The sequence below is a fragment of the Hydra viridissima genome, unplaced genomic scaffold (genome assembly GCF_058129835.1).
Source record: "Hydra viridissima isolate aposymbiotic clone 2 unplaced genomic scaffold, HvirCarnegie_v1 scaffold_5, whole genome shotgun sequence".
Classification (NCBI taxonomy): Eukaryota; Metazoa; Cnidaria; class Hydrozoa; order Anthoathecata; family Hydridae; genus Hydra; species Hydra viridissima.
In genome coordinates, this window is record NW_028324304.1 from 19483925 (window position 1) to 19501368 (window position 17444).

General features: G+C 31.0%; 1 protein-coding gene across 1 annotated transcript; it reads left to right on the plus strand.

The window, feature by feature from the left end:
• The first annotated feature begins 12307 nt into the window (after positions 1–12307).
• Positions 12308–15998, plus strand: LOC149889225 (arsenite methyltransferase-like). The gene is made up of 2 exons (XM_090089209.1): positions 12308–12428; positions 15364–15998. Exon 2 carries the CDS (start codon positions 15420–15422, stop codon positions 15996–15998), a length of 579 nt encoding a protein of 192 aa, XP_089945335.1. The 5' UTR covers positions 12308–12428; positions 15364–15419.
• The last annotated feature ends 1446 nt before the right edge of the window (positions 15999–17444 follow it).

Consider the following 17444-nt stretch of genomic DNA (forward strand, 5'->3'; position numbering starts at 1 on the left):
CATAATGAACGGTCTTGACTTTTCAAACCTTGCCCACTTAATATTAAACCAGTTGACGGTTTCACCTTTAATATTTTTTGTACGATTTTTCACAATTTTACCGCAAAGTTGTTTTGAGTCAAAAAAATCGGTGTGTTGCAGTGGTTTAACAAGATATGGACACGGATTCTTGCGCGCTGCAGCAATCAGAACTTCGTATTCTCGTGTAGTGTAAATTTTTTGATGGCTCTTTCTGCGTTCAATAGTACTGTGCATAGAGTCAACTTCTAAATAAGAATGACCCGACTCCATATACTTCATATCGATGCATTCCAGGTGAGTTGTTTGAACAATGTACATCATTGTCGCAACAATAAATTGGTTTCTATTTTGTCCAGAGCACGTATCACTAAAAGAAGTCACCCTCTTCACAGAAACTGGAAGAGACTTCATATAATCTAACAGAGCTGTATTTATTTCATTGGCTCCTCGTTTACCTTCACTTTCGTCCCATAGGTAACAAATTCCTTTTTTGGTCGACGTTTCATAAATAGTAAAATTATAAACGGCAAGTTTCCGCATATAGAAAATTTGTGCATCACCTGCAAATGGAAGTGGTAACACTGCTTCGAGGTCAAAAGTTATAGAACGAATGGACTTGTCAGCAGCAGATGCAGTCTTATCAGAATTTTTTTCGTCCATAGCTTCCTTTTCACGAAATTTATGACTGTCATAATTTGCCCGTAGCGTTTCTTTATCATCACCACTGGCATTTCGAAAAGCATTGCAAATCGAGCATTGATCTTTTTTGGGAATAAAAAATTTTATATTAAAATCAGTAACAAATATTCTTCGATATACACCGATAGAAACTGGATCTGTGATATTTTTCGTTGTGCAATAATCATCTTTGTATAGTCTATAAAGTTCCTCAATACTTAGTTCAAGACTAAGGTATTTTGCCTTTGATGAAGCCCGACAGTAGTGAGATTCGACCTGAGGAAAGCTCAGGATGTGCTCTCGAACTGCATTGGTTCGCATATCTGAAGTCTTATTGGCTGAAGTTTTTCCTTTTTTTGAATTTGGTGGTATGAAAAGACCAATCTCATTTTTATTTTTTTTACAACAAACTGAACAGTTTTCTTGCTTATGTCCAAAGTCGTGCAAAAAAATTTTTGGCACACTCTAATGACATTGTTTTCATTCGCTTCCACTGGCAGATGATATGCACAGGATATTGTTTTTGGTCTTATTCCTGAATTGTCACGACGACGTGAAACATTGCTACTTTTCACTAAATGGCATATGATATCTTTTTTTCTATTTTCACCCTCTAGTTGGTAGTAGTGTTTATTTATTTCTAGTCGTATTGTTTCCTCAAAATGTTCTCCACACTTGAATTTGCACTTTAAACAGTTCACCGTTCTAGGTGTTTTGGGCGGTACTGCTTTACCTTTTCGTGTCTTGTATGCCATTCCTTTCTCTCTTTTGTCTTTTTCAACAAATCGTTTTCAAAGATTTGGTCTTTTGCCTTATTTGCGTCCAATTTTTGGTTCAGTGAAAGTTCGCTTTTTTGAACCATTGTTTAATTCCATGGTGAATTCTTAGAATTACGAAAAAAAGCTATTTAAAATTACCTCTGTTTTAATAAAAGGTTGTTTATTCATTATATTTCGTTTGTTATCGTCTGCCATTTTCAAGAATTACGTCATAGGGCAAAGAAGATATCTTCGGTATAGTCAGATGGCAAAGGAGATAACACCTTTGCCCTTTTGGGATTCCGCACAAATGTAGATAGCTCAAAACTCGCACAAATTTATTGCTCTTCTCCTACTATGTGGAGATAGACCCGCTGCCTAATCTGATTCTAGCACTTAAAGTAGATGTCCCTAAAGTCATAGTTGAATTTGAGCACAACATGGAGATAGAACCTCTGCCCTCTAAGGCGACGAATTACCCTCATACACTTGGCCTTTTATAATAGTTCGAAAGTCTTCGATTGGGCGACATTCCAGCACTGCTGGCGAAAAAACATTGAAAAGCGCAATCTTATTCCTATCACTGGGTGGTAGGCGTTGTTTCCGTTATTTGCCGATTGCTACAACATTATTAAGGCTTGTCGTCAAAGATGACCGATTTTTCCCAGAAATTGCGAAAAAGACAAGTAAGTTAATCTAAGCAAGTGAATTAACATAAAAATTAAATGAGCTTTAAAATGGATGTAACTATAAAAAAAGTGGTTCAGCAAAAAGTCAGTTAGTCAGTCCGGATTTCTTATAACTATCCGTTACGTCTTCAATCTGTTATTAAATTGGATTCAAAAGGAAAATACGCGGAATTATTGAGCAGAGGCGATTACTAGTCTAGAGTTAAAAATTATCAAATAAAGTTTTAGAATAAAAAGTTTACTGAATTTATTTCCAAATTCAGTAAACTTATAATTCCAAAACTTTATTTTCACAAAGCAATTTATTTCAGAAAAGCTGATCACAGGTTTTTTGATGTTTGTGACCTGACGATAAAGAAAAATAAATTTTAAGGGCTGGAAGACTCAAATGTCACAATTACATGTCTTCCTCATGCTTCTCTTGCTGAGACAAGAATCATAACAAACTCAAGAACTTTTCTTGTGTTTGGTATGAATCTTGGTCAAATAACGCATCCAAGAAATCAGCGCTCTCCGCAAATGGTGTTTTACAAACTCTAAATAAAAAAACTGTAGTAATTTTCAGTTTAATATTCCATCGTTAATGCATGTATGTTCAATACTTTGTTGGTAATCATTTATACCTATGATTCCGAAGACTAAAGATAAGCTTAACAGAAGTTACAAGCACACAAAAAAAAGCTATAAGAGTGATGTTTTGTTCAACTTCCCAACAATATCAATGACTCTGTCAGGAAGAAGAATTAAAAACACCGACTAGGAAAAGACGTACACAGATACTTATTTATCCTGTAATGTAAATAAATCATAAGTAGACATAGCAACAAAAACAAGCAACAGTAGAAAACTATAAATGCTTAAAAATAAAGATAGAAGAACTTATGGATGAACAGAAAAAAAAAACAAAGCCCTTTTGATGAACAAAAAGAGAAAAGAACAAGAAGTCAGAGAAGAAAGTTGGTTTAATAAAAATAAGCGGAGTTTCTGCCGTTTCTGATAAAAATGATAAAAAAGCAATTGACAAAAAAGACTGCTCATATACAAAGTTAGACACTACAATGAGAGTAAGAAAATATTACTTGTAACTTTGTTAACATAGTGAATAAAAGAGTGCTAACAACTATTACACATCAATAGAGATAATATATTGAGAACTAATGAAGTTAGAGGGCGAACTGAGGATGAACAAAACAACCCTAAACCTTTAACAACTAATCCATTATCTTTCTCTAACCAATCAGTTCCCGCACTCTAAATCTCAACTCCAACCTATCGTGTTTCTTCCACTTAACGCCCGAACCCATGCCTCCTTAATCCTCTATCACCTATCACACACACACTAAATAATATACCCATTACACATTAAATAACCACCCTCTTGATAAACGTCACACCAAAAAATCGCAATTCACTATTTAAAAAACCGATCTTTAATTTAAACTTTTAATTTCTTATATTTATCTTCTTCTGATTCAAGATTTCTTGTTGTTACAAAAAGAATCAAATATTGCGACAATGTCTGAAAGTTTTGCGAAAAGCTATCAACAGTTTAGTGACCAAATTCAGTAAAAGTTCTTTTTAAAAAAAATGGGTTGAGGATTGCTGATCTGGGATGTTGAACGGGAAATAATGAAGTAATATTAAGTAGGTATGTGTGCAAAATTTTTTAACTATTCAGCTATTTAATTATTTTACATCATTGTAAAGAGCTTTAAATCAGTATAACGATGGTGAAAATTTCATAAAAAAACTAATGATCCTACTAAAAGTTATGCCCACTTAAGTGACAAAAATTCATTATAAGGAATGCTTAAGAAAACTGCAACCAACTTAAAAAATTAGCGTTCGGTATACGGTGGTTTTATAATAGAACTTGTTTTGAACTGTGTTTTTGTGTGTAAATCATGTTTTAAATACTTTAAAAAAATCACCAATATTTTAAATAAAGTTTCATTTTTCTAAAAAAACAATTTTTTAATGAATAAAAAAGTCAAATATACAAAAGGTTCATAATCTTGAATCCCCCCCCAACCTCCCCAACAGAAGAATATTTGGTACCTTTACTGCGTGCAAAAATAGAATATGAGCGTGTCATTATTTTTTAATAAAATTTGGCAGGTACATAGAAAATAGATATATAAAATTGATTCAAAAGTTAGAAAAAAAACCCATCATCCCTTCAATATCAATTCACTTCCAGAACAGGAATGAAGTTTTCAATAGCAATGAAATCACTAAAAACGTTAGTAACTGCAAAAAAAAAAACAGATTGCAATAAATTTACAACACTCTACTTTTAAAATATTATCTAAGTCAATATAAAATTCTAAAAAAAAGACGAGAAAAATCCATCCTTACGACACCTACCTCGAGCACGCGGTGAAAAAATGGTCACAGATTTTAACTTTAAAATCGGTGCCGTAAATCGCAGATACGCACATACCTATATTAAGACAGTCAACTGATCGCAATTGTAAAATTACTGTGATAGATCCGATTGAAAGAATTAATATTCCCGTGAAAAATATGCTGACAGTAGTGTATCCTTTTGCTGTGCTGATGAAAACGATTTTTTGATATATGCAAATAATGTTGATATGGTTCTTAACAATCTGGTAATTTATTTAATTCTTAGAGATCAACACAAACAGTGTGGGCTTCACTATAATTCCCTTCTTCATTCTCTAAAACGCCAATATCAATTTCCTCGCCTTCGAAATCTATAAATTCGTCACCATAAATTTCAAAGATCACTTTCATTTGATCTTGTGCATTTTGAAGAATATTTGAAGCCTTCGTCATGTTCTTTCCTTGATCTGTGCAAGTTGCGTAGATATCATTAGCTTAATTTCCAATTTTTCCAATCACATTTCTTATTTTCTTAATTTCGCAAAACTGTCGACCTTTTTGAGTAAGTATGCTTAAGGTTCTGTCTGCTATTTCCCGTCCTTCACATATCTACAGCTAACTCCAAACACGTTTCTCCCATATCGCGACGCACTATCATACATCAATGAAACAAGAAATTTTCAGTTTCTTCTCTTATGAGCGAAAAAATATTTTCACACACAAGTGGAATGTAGCGTTTCATGCTGTGACGATTTATAACAATTTTGAATTCTTTGAGTGCATTTTTTACTAAAGACAATTGTCCGATTTCATCAGCTGACGTAAAAGACAAGTTACGATTCATCATTAACTTAATCATTTCTCTAATTAATTGATTTACATCAACATCCAGCTTGATTCGTTTAATTAATTGAATCTCATCATCATTTCGATTCCTTGTAGCCGAAGTAGCTTCAACAAAGTCAATTTCGCCTGCTATTTCTTTGTGTTTTCGAAGAAGGTAATCTTTGAGGTTATTTAACTTGTCTTTGTAAAATTTTTTGCACATTTTACACTTTGCTCTTTCTTTACTAATTTCAAATTAACTTTTCACTTGTTTGTGAAATAAACTATTCTCCATATTTGTCTTTAAATCTTAAGGAAAACAAAAAGAGTGACTAGAAAATAGTTATTCCAAGATCTATTTATATCACAGGACAATCGTTTAAACCGCGAAAAATGAATAATTAGATTCATAATCGTTTTAATGTCTCAAAAGTGGAAGCGGGCATTTCAAATCGTCATACTTTAGTCGTTTTAATTGACAATTAAATTCAGTGTTGCCAACATTTTTTTACAATAATGCCCTTTTTCATATCGCGGTTGTTTGAAAACGATTCCGTCACTTTATTTTGAACAAATTTCATCAATAAAATCAACTAGTTAATCTTCGGATCGGAATCAAAAGGTGTTTTTTATTACCCTTAAAAATTCTTGAGGAGCAAAAATTAGTTTCAACTTTTTTTCCAAAATAAATACTTTTTCAAGAACTTAAATATTTCTGTGTCAAAATGCCAAAATAAAGGTGAAAGGCCATAAAATATCATCGGATCAAAAAAAAAAAGCCAATTTTCCAAATATTAGCAACCTATAATGCCGTGTGGTTTGATTGAGGAGAGCAGACACACAAATATTTGATTCTTAGGCATTTAATTGCTAGTTTATTTGTTTGAGTTATATCATTTACAATCTGAAAAGGGATATTTTTTCTTTAAAAAACGTGTAAGAGAAAAAAAAATTTTAACAACCAAACATTATCATTGATACTTGTTTTATTTGAAATAAATTTTCGGTTAAGATCACAACTCTTCAAAAAACGATTCTCGCGGTTCGGTTAAATTAAAAGATAAGTTTTGGCCAGAGATTTTCTTACGGCTAAAAACTGCATTTTAACCGCTGCTTGAAATTGTAGGTTGCCTATGGTTAATCTATTTTAACTAGAAACGCCGCGCTGGTGGAAAATTAAATTTTTAATAAGGTTTGCTTCGACCATAAATTATTCGACCTATCCTGGAACGGAATTAAATATTGTGACAAAGAGTTATTTTCTATTTTTATTATGTTGTAGACGATTAGATCGTCGAATTTATGCTGTAAATCGTTCGACCCTTTAAGAATTCTACTTTTCTTTCTACTTAACATAATTTCTAATGTGGCACAGGACGCCATATAGTAAAAACCACATTCAGTAATAAAAACTAAGTTTGAGACTAAATTTTTACATTCTAATAAGGGGAAATCGAAACTTTTGCTTTACTCGTCAAATTAATCTGAAATGAGCTATAAAGTTGTAAGATTTTTTCTTCTAAAATAAGAAACAGCAAATGTCTCAGACATAAATTTATGTCAAAATATGTGGATAGAAAATATTTCTGACATAATTTATGTCGGGCAGAAAATGTCTCAGACATAAAGTTAAGTCAAAGTAAGAGGACAGAAAAATGTTTCTGACATTTTATGTCGGCAGAAAATGTCTCAGACATAAAGTTATGTCAAAGTAAGAGGACAGAAAAATGTTTCTGACATATTTTATGTCGGCAGAAAATGTTTCAGACATAGAATTATGTCAAAGTAAGTGGACAGAAAAATGTTTCGGACATTTTATGTCGGCAGATAATGTTTTAGACATTAAATTATGTCAAAGTAAGTGGACAGAAAAATATTTCGGACAAATTTTATATCGGCAGAAAATTTGTCTTGGACATATTGGACAGATAACAACTCTGTGAAGAAGTTTAACAAGACTATTTTGAGGACACACAACAGCCACCTGCAAAATATTGCTGGTTTAAAAAGAACTAGAATATTGGTTCCTCATGATTAAGAGTTCAAAAATTTTTTACTTCTTATCAAATTCTGGTTCTTTATCTCATTTGTGCAGTGGAGAAAATAAATTGTTTTCACATGGTTAACAAGTCAACCACATTTAAATACCCACAATTTTATGTCAATATTCGTATAAGTCATTTTATTACTTGTTTTACAATAAGTCAATTCACAAAATGCTAAAGAATAAATTAATTACAGAAGCTTTTAGTATCAAGCTGTGCACTTTGATGCATTTTTGATATTTGTATAAATATTGTGTTGGTTCACTTCGCGAGGTTAGAATTATTTTGTTCTATCTCCTATTTTAAAAGTTGGGAGAAAATTAATTATTAATTTTAGTAAGTAATGAGTACTTTTAAAGTACGCTATATTTTAGAATTTTTTTCTAAATAATTTGTTTAAACATAAATTACGTAAAGTGTAAGCTTTTATTTCTTTAAAAATTAAAGGTAAAATTTTAAATAATTTTTACTTTAAGAAAAAAATCAAAAACTTTCTCCCAACGTTTAAACTTGGAGATAAAACAAAATAATTCTAACCTCGCGACTTAATAAATCAGTTTTAATTTAATCGAATATAAACATTTTAATAATAAAAAAAAATTGTCATTGATATTTTTTATTATTTGAAATAAATTTTCGGTGAAGATCCACTCTTAAAGAAACGGTTATAACGCTTCGGTAAAATTAGATAAATTTTGGGCGGGAACTTTCTAACGGTTAAAATCATATTCTAACAGCTGCTTGAAATTGTCGCTTGTCTTATGGTTACTCTGAATATAAAACAGATTCAAAGTTTGAGCTAAAGATGCTTTTATAGAAGTGCACTTTAATGGTTTTGAGTAAAGCCAAGTCAACAACTACTTTGTAATAATCTACGTATTTTCCATCAGATTTTCAATTGACAATGTTGGATTGACGAACATTGGCCTTTGTTTCAATGTTTCAACCGCCTACTGTTCACTTTACTTTAATCTCTTTTGAGAATTTATACTTTTTTTTTTAAGCTTGACGTTGATCTTAAAACGTAAAATTCTTAATATAATTCTAAAACTTTATACTGGCTGGCTCCATTTTCACTACTACGAGTTTTTTTTATAACTGACGTCTTCATTATTTAGACTACTGGTATAACCTTCGTGATTTAAAATTCGATGTTGAACCTGACTCAATCAAATTAAAGTGAGTATTAAATTCATGGTTCACAACGCTTTATGATTGCTATGACATCAATTTTGTTAACGTTCGCATTTAATTTTTAAAGAAAACAACTCTGAAACAGCTTTGACTGGTACATTAACAAGGAGAGGGGGTTAGGGGAAGGAGGGGTTTCTTAAACTTTTAAAATAGAAAGCTTTTTTTATGTAAATCATTAAAAATGGATAAAAAATTCTTCTTATTCAATGTCAGAAAACCTTTGAACTAATTTCATTTAACAAATATAAATTGTAAATACATTTTTAAAGTTATTAACAGAATCGATGTAGGGAGAACCTTAAGGTAGTACATACCCATAAAATCAAAAAATCAGAATAACAAAATGCACAACAACTTACTATTTTTTATTTTATTCAAAACAAAATAATTTGAAAAAATTAAATTAAAAAAATAGTTGATCAAGCCTTTTTGCCTCGATTAATACTAAAAAAAGGGTTATTTTATGACATTTTGTAAACATAAAATCTGGAAAACTAAAAGAGTTTGAGATTTTAAATTTTTACCAGTTCTTTATTGTATAGAAATGTAGAAGTTGAACCAAAACTAAGTCATAATATAAAATATTTCAAAAGATATTGATATTTGTTACTGGTTGACATTATTTTGTAAAGTAAATGCTCATAAAAAGTGTCATAACATTTTTATTTTTTTGTATCAAACATTAGTTTTGGTTCACCTCCTGCTATTAAAACTAAAGAATGTACTGTGAAAATTTTAACCTAAAAGCTTATGGGGATCTTGAAATACCATGTTTTAAAGTTAACAAAATCGATAAAAATTAAATACTGAGAAAAACACAAAAATAAAATTAAACTAACAAAAACATTATGGTTTTATCAATATGAGCCTGCTGAATAAGCTGGGATTATGTCATTTTCCTTCTCTTTATCCAGGAATCCCTTTCTAATAGCTCTTAATTTTCTTCTCATCTTTATGCCTTTGGTTGATGACTTTCTCTGAATGTTCTTTATGCGGTCGGTATCACTTTTTCTAAACGCATTTGGCATAAACTTTGAAACTGGCAATCCAAGTGCTTGTATTATTGGTGTTAAACCAGATTTACCATCATTAAATTCAATAACGGCAGAGCAAATATTTCAAGAAGTTTTCTAAATAAAAAAATCTCCTTAGGACATTTTTTCCACACCAAACTGTTTAAGCATTCGTTTCTATTTTGAGTTCGGCCATGCAAACATTTTAACAACAACGAATCTGTTGTTAAGTCATGCCAAACTGGAATTTAAAAGTATGACTAATAACTTTAACTTAACAAGCAGCTAAAGAATTTATCATCGTCAAAAACTGATCATTAATATAACTTTAAAACCAAGTCAGAGGATGGTTGCTAAGGGCGTTGCTATGTCATAAAAAATAACTAGTCTTAAAAAAGGTGCTTATTTCACTATTTATGTTAAAAATGTTGAAAAAATAACTTTAAAAATGCATTCCTCGTAATATTTTACGTCTAATATGAAAATAATAATTTTTTTCAAAATTTCAATAAATTAAGGGTATCTACCACCTTAATGAATGGGACGATTATTAAATGGGACAAACTCAGATTCTTATACAAGCATCGATGTAAGGATATTCAAATTCCTGTAACAAAGAGTGATAGAAACAAGAACTCAACTGACCGACTCATCCATCCTATTGCTCGATGACCGTAATGAAAATTGATGTTATTGTGTTTTCGAATGTAAAAAGTAATTTTTAAAATTTTTTTTTTTTTTTCTGATTTTGCAGCAATTTTTGAAGTTATGGAAAAAAAAATTCCATGCTTAAATAAAAAGCAGTCTCTAGTACTACAGTGAGTAAAACATTCAAGCTTAATTAATGGTGTTTTTGGTGTGACTAATCATTTTTGGATAAAGTGATGCGCATTTTGAATGGGACAAAGTACTGGCTGTTGAATGAATTTAATAAAAAATTATTTACAGCTCAGCAGAAGGATGCTGTGGTCCCTTACTTTTATCCCCATGGGTAATGGGTATTATTTACACACTTTTATACTGCAATATTTTACTTAAATAAAAATAACTAAATATAATATTCTAAAATGAGAAAGTTCTGCTTTGATTAAAATTTATTTAGAGTTAAAATGTTTAAAGTTAAAAATATTTTTTGTGCGGTCTTTATGTATGTATCTATTTAACTACATTTACAATTAATAAACTAATTTGAAAAATGATTGAATTAAATACGTTTATTTTTAACTCTTTTATGTTTGTCCCATTCAATGAGACATACTTAATGAATGGGACAAGTGTCATGCTCCAATAAAACTCGCTTTTTACCAATAGCCAAATGCAAATCCAATTTTTTTGTTTTAATATATCATTGAGCAAGAGTCGGTGGTTATCAAACATATTTAAATATATATATTAAACAATTTTATCTACGTTTAAAAAGCATTTTGCAAAAACTGTCCCACTCATTGAGGTTTTCCCCTAACCGGAATGTATTATTTTGTAACTTCGATGCTTTATTCATAGAAATTTGCAAGACGTATTTTATTCAATATGTTGTCCGTTATTAACTGTAACTTTGCCTCATCTGACGGATTATCTCATCTGTTAAGCAGCAGGATTCAACGTTAAAACACTTTCTCGTCTTTTTCGGAAATTCGAAAATCGACCCGAGTTTTAGGTTTTTCTTAAAAAGTTAAGTGCTGGCTGAACTAACCATTAGATCGAAATAAGTAATTTATTTTTAACGGTCTGAAATTGCTTACTGAGACAAGAATCAAACCAAAGAACAAACTCAAGAACTTTTCTTGAATTTGTTACGAATCTTAGTCAATTAACGCCTCCAAAAAAGCAGCGCTCTCTGCAAATGGTGTTTCATTGGCACAAAGTTTGGCATGGTTGGAGGACAAAGAATGTTTGTTGTTTATAATAATAATGAGTTCGAAGGCCAGTTGGGGAAAACTCCATTTTTGTCAAACCACTTCTTCACCATTTTTCTGTATTAAGCGATGCTGAAAGATTTTACAACTAATCAGCTGCGCGTACATTTTAATACTTTAAACCTCTAGAACGTAAATACATTTTGTTTCGTTAACCTTCATACCCTTTTAATCCAAAATGTTCAGCAGCTTCTATCGCATCCCAAACCATAAGTAATGGTAGATGCTTCACAGTTTTTAATATTCAATTTGGATTTGAAACTGAACAACATCGTTGATAAAATGTACTCTCATCTGAAAACACAGTCCTACCAATTGTTTTCACTATTATTTCTTTGCAGAAATTTAAGCGCGCCAACCTGTTTTTCTGTCGCGAATGATTTTTAGCTGGACGTCGCGTTAGCAGATAAAAATTATTCTTCGCTGAAACTTTCGCTTTAGACAAAAAAAAAACATCTTTTTGTTGATTGCTTTCAGTTTTCAACAAAAATTTTCATCATTTAATTTTATTTCTTGATAAAACTCTTTCGTGTTTATCACGTGACACGCGACACATTTTAAGCTTTGATTTTGAAAATTCTCTTTCGTTAAATTTAGAACAATTATTTTAAATTCAGTTGCTTTATTTTTAGTTATGCTGAATTTAGTATCAACAAACCAATCCCTGAAGTTCAACGCACAAAAAGATGATTCAGTTTCCCGAAAAAATCCTTACATTTACTCAACATGCGTCTTTAAAGTTGTTACATCATAATCGCTTAAATTGAAAAGAATATGTTATAGTTTTACTGATACAATTATTTTACACAACATCAGAAAAAAAAAAGCTTACTTTAAAACAATTTGTTACAATTTCTTGAGTTGCTGTTTTAGTTTAGCACGAACTGGTTTGGGAACAAATCTTGCAGGAAAATCAACCTTCTTTTTACGACTTCCTCGGGTATGATACAGCAAATATGAAATAACATAAATCTTTTTCTTGAAATTGTTTATTAATTTAAAATACAATAAACGAAATCAAAAGCCATGTACCACTGTATTAAATGCCATGAATGATCATAGTATCGGTAATAAGACACTCGATAAACATTAATACAAATTTAATGATCACATTAATGACCAGTGATCATACTACAATTTTATTGGGCATAATATGATCTTTTTCACGATGGATTTCCTTCTGTCCATTCTTGTCATGAGGCTTAACAAAAAATAGCTTTTATAATATTGCTTTTTATATCTTGTGAGTTTTTTTTGAGGTAAATGACTTTTCTTTTTTTTTTTTGATATCAAAGAGAGAACAATATTTTTTTATTTAAAATAAATGACGTTGATGATGATAATGATAGTGATGATGATGATGAGGAGGAGGAGGAGGAGGAGGAGGAAAAGGAAGAGGAGGATGTTAGTTTTTTTTATCGGCTTACTCCACGATATTTACTTATCTTCAGCAATCTTTTTTTCATAAAAATATATTATGGTTAGAAAAGTTTTCTGGCGGGAACCATTGTTCTATTTCTTTCAAAACCATGCTTAATCACATTTTGAAGTAACAACTCTCTCTTCCCTTTTCTTCTATTTAACTTTGAAAAATTTTTAACGTACGTATTTGGGTTTCAACTGCTGTATGATTCAAAAATTTTGGCTTATTGCTCTAAAAAGTATTTTTCCAAGATGACAGTGGCTCTGAGTTTAGCTGATAAAATGAAGTGTTGTTTTTTTCGCATCCAAGACAATGAGTCGAACCACAGTATTTTTTTTTTTTTGGTTTAATATTTTTTTAAAATTTTGTTGTTTGTTTTTCGTTACAGCTGAATTGAATTGTAAACCAATTTTCAAAATCTTTCGATTTTTTCTGCAACTTCGCTGACTTTCCACTGTTTTTTAGGATTTGTTTTTTGTGTTTCGGGAGTGTAACAGGTATTACGACCCGTTGAGTATTTTATACCCACTGATTTGATAAAAACAAGTATTTGATGTTTACTTCCAGTTTTCTTGATGATCTGGTTTAAAAAATGCGTCACAACATAAGCTTTTTCTGATAAATGACGTTAACAAATTGTGTGCTAATTACGCACTTTTACAAATAACTTTTAGACGAAAATCATGTCCAGACTCATTTGAAAAAAGTTTAAGAAATTATGTTCTTTTGCATTTTTTTCTAAAGTTTTGTTCTTGTTTGGTTATATTCTCCTCTAAAAGAGTTATCTCTATTTAATCTTCAATAATCAAATATTTTCTTTGTTTTTCTTGAAAGCTATAGCTTCTTTTCTGTTAAAATAAAAAAGGCTTTCTTATAAAATACAACTAAGAGCATCACACAAGATACTTCATCAACATACTGCATAAATTATCTCATCAACGTACAGTATAAATTATCACATCAGCATAATTCGTAAATTTTGAAAAACAAAAACAAACAGCTTGTAAATTCATGATACTCCCTGTAAATGACCTTATCCAGCTTTCGAAATCCCCTCCGGAACCCTAAAATAAACTGTAATCATTAACCAATGTTGCCATTAAAATTTATTTAATAATCTGTATTCCAAATTATCTGCATTTTTGCTCAAAGCTCAGTTGAATGATCGTTCTAGGACCCAACGATATTTGATTTATTGATTAATGGACCAGGCAGACTATTCAACCACTGATTTCTTTTCATCGCATTTGTGACATGCGAAACCATCTTTAATTAAAAGTTAATAGCTTTATATGCACCTAATACTATTGTTGTTTTAGGAATAAGTTGAACATAATCAAGTAAATTACGCATAATCAAATGATGCCCTGAAGATGATGAAAATGATGACCAGTTTCCTTTTATATTTCCCAATAAGCTCAAAACATTTTAATCTCCCATTTTTATTGCATCCAAATTTTTTATTTGTTTTGGCGTATAGTGTGTCAATGTCACCTACAAAATGCACCAATTACAATCAGCAACAATGTTCCAATTGTCAAGTAAGTTAATAATAGACTTATCAACTACCAAGTTGACAAGAATAATTTTAATTTACTTGTTGGAACTCAAACAGTGAACAGTGGGCTCTATGGAAGAAAATTCTAACGTCACTGAGCCCTAGGAGGTTCGGTATTACTTGCCAAATAAATCCTCTTTGGTAAATGAATAAGCACTTTTCTCTTGAAATTCTGTATATAAATATACATAAGAGAGAATGCCGAATTTAAATCTTGTGACGAAAACTTATAAAGAGTCTGTTTCAAAAAAGCAGCAAGATTACATGAAGTTGTTAACTAAACAGTATGTGTACAACAAGTTCGTAAAGCGAAAGTCTCAACGACAGAAATCTGCAAAATGATGTAATCTACTTTAAAAAACCTCTATTAAGGTCATTGCTACCAAAGTAAAATTATGTGAGATCTGAGAATTCCGTTCGGCTGCTAAAAAAAGTGTCGTTTGCAAAACTTTCCCTTATCCACGACATCAAAGACAAAGTCCAGTCTCTTGTAAATAAAATTTTATGGAGAAACTTAAAAAAAAATCAAAGCAAATTTTAAATTAGATATATATTTAACAAATTTGGTTTGCATGTCCAATTTCTTTGCACCTCATTCACCTTTAACTGAATATGAACAATCGAGAGCATCGAAAACAGCGCCAATTTTGATGCAAAACCTCCTTGCCAGGGGAAACGTTGGGGCTTATTTCCTTTTGCTAAACATTCAGCGAAGAACATATATTAGTTTAATATTTGATTAGAAATGAAATATCGTTTAAAATTAAATAGGCTAAAAAGGCTTTTAAACTTGTCTAATTCAGTCTCATTTTACAGTTAAAAAACCATCAATAACAATAATTCAATTTTAAAAAAAGCGGTTTTCAACTTGATTTTTTTAATTCTTACTTTTAGCTTCCTCTGATTCACGATCTCTCGCTGTTGCATAGAGAACCAAGTGTTGCGACAGAATGTCTGAAAGTTTAGCAAAAAACTATCAACATTTTAGTGAACAAATTCAGCAAAAGTTCTTTTTGGATTTGATATTCGGAACTGAAAAGAAAAGGGGGTTAAGGATTGTTGACCTGGGATGTGGAACGGGAAATAATGAAGCTATATTAAAGCAGCTAATTGATTTCAAAGGCAAAATTATTGCGATAGACCCGATTGAAGACAGAATTAATATTGCCCGTGAAAAATATGTGGACAACCTTGTAACCTTTTACTGTGCCGGTGGAAAAGACCTTTTGTTGTACGCAAATGATGTTGATATGGTTATCAGCAACCTTGTAGTTCATTGGATTCCTCGAGATGAAAAGCCGGTGGTTTTTAACGCAGTATTCAATAGCTTGAAACCAGGTGGAAAGTTTATTTTTAACTCCCTCATTGATATGTCATTTTATTTCGAAAAGTTTGCAAAAATGTTGCCAGAGACAATAGGGTCCAGAATATTCGCAAGTCTCCACTTTGAAAACAAAGAGTACTTCAATGAGTTGGCATTGAAATGCGGTTTTGAAGTAGAAAAGGTCGATCTAAAGACACACGAATAACAGTTCCGAGGAACAGCGGCTGAATTTATTTTATTGATGGCTTCAACTCTTCATGTAGATGAATTGAATGAATTCAAAGCAACGCTCGTTACTCTTGAAGCAGATATTCAAGAAAAAATGAACAATGGAAGTTTTTCGTTCCAAACCTCAGCATGGAGCATTTGTTTAAAGAAGCCATTGATCTGTTAAAATTTATCTACTCTTTCATTAAAGGAAATGGTTTCTATAAATCTTTAACTTTAATTGTTAAAGTGTTAAAGCTGTGTTTATCATCCTCAGTATATTCTATCATACAATCTCAGCACACGTTCTACTAGTGTATAATGTGTTTAGTACTCTTTAAATCATTATACGCTAATAAAATTACAAATAATATTTTCTTATTCTTCTTCTAGTGATTAATACTGTTTTTATCAATTACTCATATTTCAGATATTATTTTAAATTGTTAAGAGTTTTTAATAATGATTAATTTAAAAGTATGTTTGGACCTTAAAATTTTACCCAACGAAATTTGTTTCCCCGTAGCCGTAGATGCCGTTTTACAATTTCTTTTTAAACTTGCTCAACTTACCCCGAGAGACAAGGTGACACAGAAGTTGGGTTATGAAAAAAAAGAACTGTAAGACTTAGGAAAAAATAAATTAGTTCAATCGAAATTCAATTAAATGGGTAAAATATCAACACTTAAGTGTTGCCAGATAAATGTTTTTTAGCATCTCAGAAAAAATTACAAAAATATATATATTTTTTATTTTTTTTGGTCCGAAATTAAAAAATTGCGCGAGCATCATACTTGAAACCATTTGATGCATATTGTATTACCATCATATATACCTATCTTTTATCCATTAGATGTTTTGTCATTTGATGCATAGTTTTTGAGATTTTAGCTACCCGACTTGCCCCTACGCTCAATTAGCCCCCCCTACCCTATTCGGTAATAATTGCTTCATATATAATTTTTTTAACGTTTCCCAATGGTGGTTTCGTTTGGGTGGAGTAGCCTATATTTTTCTTTCTGTTTTTTTTTTTAATTTGAATTGGATTTGCAAATTTTATTTTCAACGGTTTGACATTGCTTGCGGGAGCACATACATGATTTCAGAGAGCTCTTCTTGAGTTAAGTATAAATATCGGTTGATAAACGCCTCCAAAAAAGCAGTGCTCCCTGCAAATGGTGTTTACTAACACAAAGGTTAACATGGTTAGAGGACAAAGAAAGTTTGAAGACCAGTAGGATAGAAATCTTAGTCCATTTTGGACAAACCACTTCTTCACCATTTTTTATGTACGTTTCTGGAAGATTTTACAACTTCTTAACTGCATGTACATTTTAACATTTGATCAGAATCTAGAACATAAACATACTTTGTTTCGTTAACCACCATACCCCTCCCAAAATTCTCTAATCCAGTTTCACAGTTTTTAACATATATTTTGGAT

Coding starts and splice junctions, on each gene's coding strand:
- LOC149889225 (XM_090089209.1), top strand. CDS start 15,420: ATGTCTGAAAGTTTAGCAAAAAACTATCAACATTTTAGTGAACAAATT.